This window comes from Prinia subflava, chromosome 1 (genome assembly GCF_021018805.1).
Source record: "Prinia subflava isolate CZ2003 ecotype Zambia chromosome 1, Cam_Psub_1.2, whole genome shotgun sequence".
NCBI classification, from domain to species: Eukaryota; Metazoa; Chordata; class Aves; order Passeriformes; family Cisticolidae; genus Prinia; species Prinia subflava.
This window is the reverse complement of record NC_086247.1, coordinates 145,403,169-145,413,753: the sequence shown is the minus strand read 5'-3', so window position 1 is coordinate 145,413,753 and position 10,585 is coordinate 145,403,169. Positions and strand designations below refer to the sequence as shown.

Sequence of the window (10,585 nt, the reverse complement as noted above, 5' to 3'; positions counted from 1 at the left end):
CTGGAGTCCCATCAGACTGTACTTGAACACTTCCAGGGATGGGGGAGTTGCAACTTCTCTGGGCAACCTGTGCCAGTGTTCATCATCCCCACAGTAAAAAAATTCTTTCTAATATCTAATCTGAACCTACTCTTCTTTGGTTTAAAGCCATTCCCCCTTGTCCTGTCACTGCATTCCATTGTAAAACCTTTCTCTCCATCTTTCTTACAGGCTCCCTTCAGGTACTGGAACGCCACAATGAGGTCACACCAAAGCCTTCTCTTCTCCAGGCTGAACAATCCCAATTCTTCCAACCTTTCCCCATAGGAGAGGTGTTCCGTCCCTCTAATCATCTTGGTGGTCTCCTCAGGCCTCAATCCAACAGGTTGATGTCCTTCGTGTGCTGGGGACCCCAGAAATCACCAAGACTTCTCAGACACTCATGAGCTGTGGGCCTGTGTCATTTACCAACCACTTTTGCAAAAGGTAACAACCAGGGTCAGCAGATCTTGTGTCCTTCTGCCACTGAAGCTGGAACATGCCAAGTGTGTATCAGTGAAAATCCTACTTCATAGAAACTCTGCTCTCTGTAGTTTCATGTTTCTTTGACTTCTTACATGAGGAGGGATTGTATCCATAAGTTGTCTTTACTACTGATAAAGATGGCAAAAACTCAGACCTAACAGGTTTATTCTGTGCCAATAAAAATTAATTAATTAACTGCTAGGGACACCTAGACTAGTCCTTTTTTGTATGAGACTTACAATGTTTATCAAGCCAAAGTCAAATCAAAAAGAATCTTGTCATGTTTGGAAAAAAAAACCCCTTACTATTGAAAACTATTTCAGTACAGAGTAGTGGGATATTTCATCATCAATGCAATGTGTTGAAACTATGAACAAACATTTGACGTGGTATTTCACAATACCCTAAACCCCATCTGCATTTGTAAACAGTATTTAAAGAGGCCAGGCTTACTTATACTGAGACGATGTTATCTGGGGAAATGCCAGACTAATGCTTACTCTTGCCAAGCACTCATTCCCTTATGAAAAGTCTGAAATTTTAAAATTTAGACTCTTCTGAATCATCCAAATCCAATGAAATCTGAACAAATTTTTCATCTGCCAGCCAGTTTGACAACAGTTAAAGAGCATTGTGCTCTTGGTATGAACAGCTGCAAAGCGCATATATCCTCTCCTGATGTGTGTGCTTGCCATTTGTTTGTTGTGATATGCCAATGTGAGAATTCGCGAGCTAGAGCTCGTGAAATCAAATTTCCACTGAAGGGAATGAAAGCTGGATTTGGCCACCTGTAGTTATTTACCACCTTGAGCTGCAGACTGAGTAATCGCTCTTTGTTATTGTTGTCTGTGCCACCTCTGCTTCTGGAGGGATGCAGTCACCACGCTGAAAAAACGGAGAACGGGCTAAGAAATGTAAAGCAGCCTCAGGTGTAGTTTCACCACTCGGGTCTGCTGGTTTCACATTACAGCACATTACACATTATATTTTTTGCTGCTTTTACACTACAGCCTTTTTCTCTTCCCACTCCTCATCGGCTGGGGTCCCGTTCCTGAGCCCACCTCTATCACGGACTTTCTCGAGTGCATTTTCATGGCTGTGTGAATGGTCACGGCTACACAGAAGCCTGTGTTGGTGTGTTCAGTGTTCAGTCCTCACCCTGATCACGAAGTCTTTGCAATGGGGCCATGTCCATCACTGTCCATTTCTTTCTGGAGAAGAGGAGGCTCAGGGATGACCTTATCTGTCCCTACAATTCTCTGGAAGGAAAATGTAGCCAGGTAGGGGTCGGTCTCTTCTCCCAGCACAGGAGGAGAGAAACTGGCCTCAACTTACACCACAGGATGTTCAGGTTGGACAATCGGAGGAATTTTTACTCAGAAAAGGGTGATTAAACATCGGAATGGGCTGCCCGGGGAGGTGGAGTCACCGTCACTGGAGCTATTTAAGAACTGGATGCGGCACTTAGTTGACGGAGGTGTTTGGTCAAAACTTCGACTCCATGATCTTAGAGGTCTTTTGCAACCTTATTTATTCTGTGATATGCTTATGCTACTAAAAGTACAAATTATATATATATACATACACACATATATTTATATATGAGTGTGTTCCCACAGCCGAATGACGCTGAGGAGCGCAGCCCTGTGCCAAAGCCCGGCTGGACCCTCAGCGGGGCCCGTCTGGGCAGGATGCGGCAACACAGCGCAGTCCAGCCCCAGCTGCCCCTGCACACCGCAGGCAGCTCCCGAGGAGCCCGGAGCAGGGAAGTTTCCCGTGGAACACCCGCAACCGGGACAGTCGGGACGGCCGGGACAGCCGGGACAGCCGGCGCCGCTGAGGGCCGGGCGGGCCGGGGGCGGGGCGGCGGGCGCGGCCGTGTGTCGGGAGCGCGCCCGGCGGGCGGCGGGCGGCCGCCATCTTCTCTGCGCGGCCGGCGGGAGCGCTCCCGCTGCCCCCTCCTCCGCTCCCTCCTCCTCCTTCTCCCTCCTCCCACTACGCTCCGCCGTCGCCGCCGGTCAGGAAGGGGGCGACCGGGACAGCGAAGGCCGCGGGGAAGGCGGGGGACGGGGAAATAGCCCCGCGGGGGCGGGCGGGCCGCGGGGCGCCAGCCCGGGGGGTTCGTGCGGCCCCTCCGCTCGCCCTGCCGGCCGGCCGGGCCCCGCTCCCCATGGGATAAGCTGTAAACATGTTCAGCTTTGAAGGGGACTTCAAAACAAGGCCCAAGGTGTCCCTCGGAGGAGCAAGCAGGAAGGTAAGGAGCGGCGGCCGCCCGTGCCTCTGTCGGTTCCGCCGCCCCCCGCCCTGTTATCGGTGCTTTTACCGTCGGGCCTTCAGAAATGGGAGCAGCGATGACTAAGGTTTAATAGAGGGGAAAAACCCTCCCCTCCTGATGATGTGTTTATCTCTGATCTCCCTGCCTCTCTGTTATTATTATTTTTCGTATAATCAGGCCACACCATCCCAGGGTTGTAGTGTAGTAAGAATTGTGGGAAGCGAGGAAATGTCTCCTTGGCTCGTCCCCCCCCGCGGGCGATCGATCGATCCCGGTGTCGCGGCCGGTGGCACCTCCCGAGCTCTCCGGGTCTCCCGGGGGAAGGGACTCGGAGACCTGCTGTCATTTCCCTCCCAGAGCGAATGTGTGGCGGGGACCTGCCTCGCCGGAGGGATGTGGGACACACACAGCCTCGCACAACCCGAATTGCTGGGGGAGGTTCATCCACGTGAGCCGGGGCTGCCGGCTTGGGCTCTGTCAAGTTTAGGTTCAGTCAATTTGTCGTGCGCGGCGTGAGTAGCAGTTAATCGTCAGCTGTAACCGGGATATTTGTCCTTGTGTTTATTGATGGGAAAGAAGCAGAATGATTTATGCAGATCTTGCTTGTTGGACAGCGTCAGCAAATGTTTAGTCGAGCACTGAAGGGCACAGGACTTCGGAAGAACGACAGCAAAGGAGGAGGTTTTTAGAAGTGGCCTGATCTGTAGGGGTCACTTTAATTCACTGTGAAAATACTGAGTCTCCCCGTTGTCATTGGAGATGATTGTGTGGGAAGCTAATGAGTGTTTCCATTAGTATTTTAAAATTTTAATTGCATTAAAAAAAAAAAAGTCCTAAGTTTTTCTTACTGTGCACTAAAAGCAAGTTTGATTCTTGGAAACATTTAAGGTTTGGCAGTACAGTGAAGAAATGAGCAAAAGTACTGCAGTATGTGATATTAAAATCACAATGAAGTTTGCATTTTGGCGTATTGACTCAATATGAAGAGAGTGTATACAGAACTGTATTTAGGTTATGCAGCTTTTCCTCTGATTCATCTTCTGTTTATCTCGGGACATTTCTGTTCGTTAGGCCACGTAAACTGGCATTACATGAGTCAAAATGCCATAAATACTCCCCAGCTTAAGTAGGAGTTGGCAGAACATGCCGTGGTCCTCAGCTGTACACTTCAGGTGCTTTGCAACTTTTGACTCTGACTTGCTCATAGTGTTTCTTGCTGAACACGTTGCCTCCTACAGAAGCAAACAACTGTCATAACATCTTTTACACTTAGCAGTTCATGAAAATGTATCAGAATTATGTCTATTTTAATTATATGGGACAAATTTATTTATGTTATGCAGGCATAAATTTCCAAGGGCATGTAAAAGAGTGGAAACTGAAATTGATGCATAACCTTCACTCTGTGCAGTGGAGGTTGTGGTTCATGATGAGATTGATGCTGACTGGTGCACAGATTTCATGATTTCACATGGGTTCACCCAAGTGCTTGTGCTGCATCAGTGCAAATCAGTTACACACAGCTTTGGGCATCACGGTTACATGGACATCCTAGAGTGTCCTTGAAATAGCTGCTTATTTTCAGAAGCTGTGTACAGTACTAACAAAAGTATTTATTTAAACTGCACTAAAAACTACTTCTAAATGTGGTTTACCTGAAATTCTGTGAGAACATACTACAACAGAGATTGCTGTGGGAAGTGCTTATGTGGGTTCCATGTGATGCCTTAAGATTTTAACTTTTATATTTCCAAATCCTACACTGCATTAGTGCATAGCTCTAAACTCCATATAAAGTGTAGTCAACTGTCTTCACATTTTGCTTAGACAAAACAATCCCTTTGGGCCTGTTATCCAAGGACACCCTACAGCCTCAGGCCCCAAAAAGTATAAACAAAAGTGATTTGTGAGGGGCAGCAAACTGGGGCAATATGACTTCATTAGCTGAAGGGTAATGTATTGTATTGGAGGATGAATGCCTGATATGTAGATAGACCAAGTTTGTATCTGTCTGAAAAACTTGTGACCATTATCCATTTTGGATGTAGCCCCTTGGGGAGGCTTTGTCTGCCCTTAAAGTACCTGAAAGCCCTTCATTAAATATATCTGCTTTTAACTTTGTCTTGTCTCTGTTTTTAGGTGAGCCTGAATTAGGTTTATGTGAGTTTCTCATGTGAGTTTCTCATTATTTCACATCACAGGCTCCTTGGGATCATGTTTCTCATACACATTGGCTTCATATTTACAGAAAGCGGAATTGTAAACGATTGCTTTTCAGCTTTTGGTACACATACAAAACCCCCTCATTTTTTTAACAAATGCTCTTGCCCTCCCAAACGGTGTATAATTTTAGAAAGATCCAATGTTATACCTCTGCTGTGCTTTTGGTAGCTGGCTGCATAGTTAGTGCTGTCTATTGTGATTCCTTTGGTGGAAGAAGGCACATTTCAGAGACACTGGGGCCATGCAGGCTGCTTCATGCTAAAAATACCTGTACTCAGATTGGGGAGGTTTCCCTAACGTGGTTGCACCACTCCAGAGCAATGGCAAAACCTGTTTGAGGAGCCAGTTGGTGCTGAAGATGCCAGTGGAGCCTGATGTGAGTACCGCTACCCCAAAACAGTGATCAGCAACACTACCACAAGTGTGGTGTTGCTGATAGAACTGAAGCTGCAAACAGTGTATTGGTTGTGGCTCGTGTGTTGACACCTGTCTGGCACCACCCTGTGTGTCTGTAGTGTTCCCTTAGGCCTCACAAGGGGCTGACTTCAGTGAGTTCTATCAGCACAAGCACAATGATGGAAGTAGAATTGGGGACTCGCATAATTGTGGTAGTTAGGTACTGAATCTAGTGTGCCTTCTTCTCATCACTAGCTTGTATGGCATTTTTGAATTACAAAAACAGAGCTCTGGGTCTGTTTTTACGCTGTTTGCATCTTACATTCGTGTGTGTTATGGTCTGAATTGTGTATGCTCTTGAGAGGCACTTCAGTCCACCCATATCAAGCATCACTCTAGTCACAGGCTGCAAGTTAATGTTCTCAAAATGACTACCTTAGTGACTGATCCTCTCAGAATATTATTGTAACAGTATAATAATGGATTGTGCAGAAGTGTAGAAATGTCAGTGGTATTGTCAGTGCTTGGACTTTTCCTTCCATACCTGCTTTCAAGAATCTGCTGATTCATCTGGACTGTTTGCCCTGTTGTATATGTTAGCGGGTATAGATACAGGATTTATTTGCAATGTGATAACCTAATTTTAGAGGGTTTATTTATTTATTTTTATTTTTGGGGTAGTTTATTGTCACGTTTAAAACATGGTTCTTCACTTTACGAGGCTCTTCAAAATAAAGTTTCAGATTTAGTTTAATTGTAACTGGCAAACCATATTTTTGTGCTGCTTAAGTAGAGTAACCTCCAAAAATGAATGCTATTATTGGAGTTCAATCTGGGAACATCTTGAATTACTCATGGATGTTTTGTACAGGACAGTAATTGTCTGGAAGACAGTGGCTGCACAGGGTCTGTGGTGTGTTAGGCAGGAAAAGCAGAGCTGTGCATGAAGAGTTGGCTTGGGCTGCAGCTCAGCTTGGCCTCACCCAGCCCAGCCGTGCAGGGACAGGAGCAGATGGCTGCTTGGCCTGGCTGCTCCCCAGCCCATTCCCTGTGTTCCCAGTGAACATATTCCTGCTAGGTGTGGTGTCACCGGGCCTTCTGGGGACAGCTGGCAGCTTTCAGTCACTTTAGCACGAGGTTGAACACAGCACAAAATTGGTTTAACCACGTCAGCTTGATTTGGGACAGCCTAGTGCTACTTCATTAATTTCAGCAGAATTAAGAAAAATCTGAGGTAGCAGGTTAGGACATTAGTACATCCATGCAGGGGATCCCCAGGCCAGTGCTGAGATGTACAAGGGGCTCTGTGGCTCCACATTGTTTGATTATGTTGTGAAATGTATGAATGACACCTTGGAAGTCTAACAGGAAAAATGGGTAAAAGAATATTAACTCAAGTGGATGATATCATTTGAGCTATCTGAACTATGCTTTTACAAATCCCAAGACTGTTTAAAATAGAGTATTTTAAAATTATAATGCATTATGGGATGATTTAAAAAACCCCCTCCTTTTTCAGAATTTGTAATACAGATGAGTTAGCAGGGGTCATGAAAGTGAAAGTGAAAACAGCTTCATTGAATTTGGGGTTCTTTTTGATCTTTGGCTTTTTTGTGGAAGACACAGACACTACTAAGCAAATATTGGTGACTCCATCTGTATTTTAAAAAGTCTCAGTAATTTCTTTTAATATGGACATTTTTACTAATCAGAGATCGTCAGTTTACAAAGTTTGTTTATATTTTAATTTAGAAGTTATTGATTTGCTTTTTTAAAATTAGTAGCATGACATTAAACATTAGATTTTTGTTTACATTTCCCCCTGCTTTCAGCTGAAGTGCAGCGGTAGAACTCCAGAAGCACCTTGTTTGCTCTTTGTTGTCTGTATTCTGCACATGAAATAACTTCTTGTGGAATTAAAATTAAAATTTTACAAACAGTAGGCTATAAAATTGCCAGTGTATGGAGAGATCTGCCCATGTTGCGGTTGGTTGTTGTGGTGGATGCCTGTAGGATCTAAGCATTGATGGGACAGTTAAAAAACCAGTTTTGTTTCTCTCTTACTGATTGAGTGAGGAAAATAGTTCATAATTTTAGGAAGGAGTAATTTCTATTTCATGATAACTTATTTGACCCTACACCATGCCACAATGGAAGTGAAATGATGCTAAGGATTTATAGTATGGGAATGCTAGCATTACAAATTGAGTGTTTATTTTTGAATGGTGGGAAAGAACTGTGATTCTTTGCCCCTAAGACCTTTGTCCCATCAGGCACATGGCGTAGCTCTGTGTACATACCTTATTCTGAGTCAGCTGTGCTTTATCCAGGACCTTGCAGTGTCACTGCCTAAGTCTTGAAATACTCTTGGAATTTCACATCTGCAGCATGGAAGTATGAGGAGACCATCATGTTGTACAATAATGACTGCCTGTCAGTAGGAAACTACACAGTTAATGCATCCTTGATTCTTAGGCATTTTTTTCTCTTTCTGTAATATTTGAAATTCTCCTCATTTGAAAGCAAACTGCAGAAGGTGGAGTTGTAGTTAGCTGACAGCAGTGGTTATGCTGTTGTTTGCAGTTACGTGCTATTCTTTTAGATTCAAACAAGAAAAAATCTGCTTTTGTAAGTACATTTTCCCTGCTTGTTCTTGAGAAAATGATGAGTCATAGAATGGTTGGGGTTGAAAGGGACCTTAAAGATTACCCAGTTCCAACCCCCCTGTCATGGGCACGGACACCTTCCACTAGAAATTGCTCACCTACAGCTCTGTGTGCAATATATATCTTAAAAATCATAACAGGGACAAACTGAGCATAAATGTAAAAACAATTTCCTTGCATTTCAGTTGGCCTCTAGAGGCTCCAATCAAATTCTGACTCTACCATGTGTGGGTTTGTGGTACCATGATAGAAGAGGTTACAATTACATTAAGAAGAGTCACAACCTGGTTAAAAGCAGAATATTTCAAGCTACTGAACATACTCAGACATGTTCAGTGGAATTTAAATTGTTGAGGTTCAGTTCAAGACATTGTAAACCTTTTAAAACGCAAATTTCTTTTACTATTCAGATTAAAAGACCCCAGTTGGAGTTCACCTTGTCTAAAATAATGTCGGGAAATAGAAACATTGTTGAGAAGGTGGGGTATATCTCCCAGTGACCACATTTGTTCTGTAAAAATAAATGTTAAAAATTTTCCATTTATTTGCTGGAGTTACTCAATACTTGTGTAGAAAGGAATTTTATTCTATGAATTACTGAGGTCACGTCATTTGTTTTGGGAGTTGTTACTGATTTTTTACTGGTTCAAGTTAAATTCAGCTGTAAAGTTGTGTTCCTCATTTTAAGGAAAGAAAAAAGATTCGGATTCCTGGATTTTGTAGGTGAAAACCATACAAGTTTCTATAATTGTCCACAAAAATTAGAAGATCAAGTGTTTGTTTTTTAAAGAAAATTTCATAGAAAGTCATGCCTTGTACTTTGTATGGCCTCCTGTAATGTGAAATGCAAAGCATTCTCAGCTACTAACCAAAATAAACCCTCTTCGTTTATAAAGAAACATCAAAAATCTATTAATAATATTATTTTTTTTTCTTCAGTCTGTTATTAATTTTTTTTAAAAATCAGTGTTTAGCTAGTACCTGTAATAGCTAGTAATTATTCCGTTTCATCTTTGCATCTGGACACGTTTAGGATTTAAATTTATTTGCTATAAGTTAGCTTGATTAACATAGCTGTCCAGGAGTGTACAATTTCAGATTGAATTTAAGAGTCAACAAATATTAGAAGTGTTGAAAAGAGTTTAATAACGTATACATTTTGTTTTTCTGAATCTGGATTTTGAGCCAAGAGGGCTGAAAGTTTATTTCTCTCAAGACCAAGTGTTCAAATGCAGAAGGAAAAGAATAATAGTTTCTATATTTGTGTATCTTATTCAGTCTTTGTCTAGGATACGTGAAAACTAGGAATTCTGCAAACATACTTTTGCAACCAAAAAGTGTATTTCACCAAAACAAGGATAAGAATACAACTTGAATTCAATATTTATTTTTCATTATGGGTTGAAGTGCTGTTTTTGAAGCATTGACATCGCTCCCTGTCACATGGGGCTGTTCTGAACTGCTGCCTTAGCGCAGTTCTGCCACCAGGCCTTTGCTGTGATGAACAGCGCAGTGCACGGAAGGATATGTTACCCCTGTGTACAAATTCACATTTCAAGTGTTACTCAACATCTCTTTGGTGGCAGTCACACGTTTTCCTTTCTGTGTACTGTCCTCCATCTGCTTCCCTCTTTTCACCTCCTTCCTCCTTCTGGCTCACCCTTTGAGTCAGCGTCTGTAATGTCACACTGTGTTTTGCTGCCACAGACGCTTTCTCTGCTCTCTTGGTTCTTCGTGCTGTGCCTCACAGAAAACTTCTCAGGCTGGGTTTTTCATGGTGCTGCAGCTCCCGTGCTAGAGCAGAAGGTTGGTTGTCTTTTCTCTCTTGGAGAAAGCATCAGGCGGGAAAGGGACTGCCAGACATCCCCCACATTGCATGAAAACCCACGGGTGGTGTGTTCCCAGTTCTGCACTTGGGAGGGAAGCCCTGGAGGAAGAAAACCACATCATAAAAAGTCACGACTGTGTTCCAGGGAATGGCTTTTCACTCCTTTTGAGTTAGGGCTGACAGAGTCAGGACAAGCTCATGCTTCGTTCCCCCTACCTTGTCTGCTTGCCTACCTGGAAAGGAAGGCTCAACACCTGACGTGTGCCGGTCTGGCAGGGGAAGAGAGACGGTGGCATGATCAGCACAGGATGGAGGCAGCGTGGGGAGGAGGAGTGAGCCAGGTGGGATCTTCGGGAGTTCCCGTCGGGCCGTGTCCTCCTGTGAGGAGCTCTGGCTGTCAGCACTCGCTGGCAGCAGTCAGGTTTCGGGTGGGAGTTGTCACAGTGTGTCACTTGAGTAACACTGTTGTCATTCACAACCAGCTACAGAGCTACAGCCGCTGAGTCTGGCTCCTTTTCACAGTGCTGGTTGTCAAGGGCCAATTCAGGGAGGATTTCAGAGGTGACTGCAGTTACCTCTCTTCAAGAAATTTTGATAGAATGCCCTTTATATTGGAAGATTATTTCATGGTTTTTCCATCTCTTTCCTACTGCAGGTTTGTTTTCTTTTGCACATGCATGGTTACTTTCGAAT

The 10,585-nt window shown here is 43.9% G+C and overlaps 1 protein-coding gene across 1 annotated transcript in view; it reads left to right on the top strand.

The window, feature by feature from the left end:
* Positions 1 to 2,511: 2,511 nt before the first annotated feature.
* UBE3C (ubiquitin protein ligase E3C) overlaps positions 2,512 to 10,585 on the top strand; it is a 71,333-nt gene continuing 63,259 nt past the window's right edge. Inside the window, exon 1 of the mRNA XM_063415806.1 lies at positions 2,512 to 2,758. Coding sequence (XP_063271876.1) covers positions 2,693 to 2,758 — 66 coding nt within the window. The 5' untranslated portion in view covers positions 2,512 to 2,692. The remainder of the gene's footprint in view (positions 2,759 to 10,585) is intronic.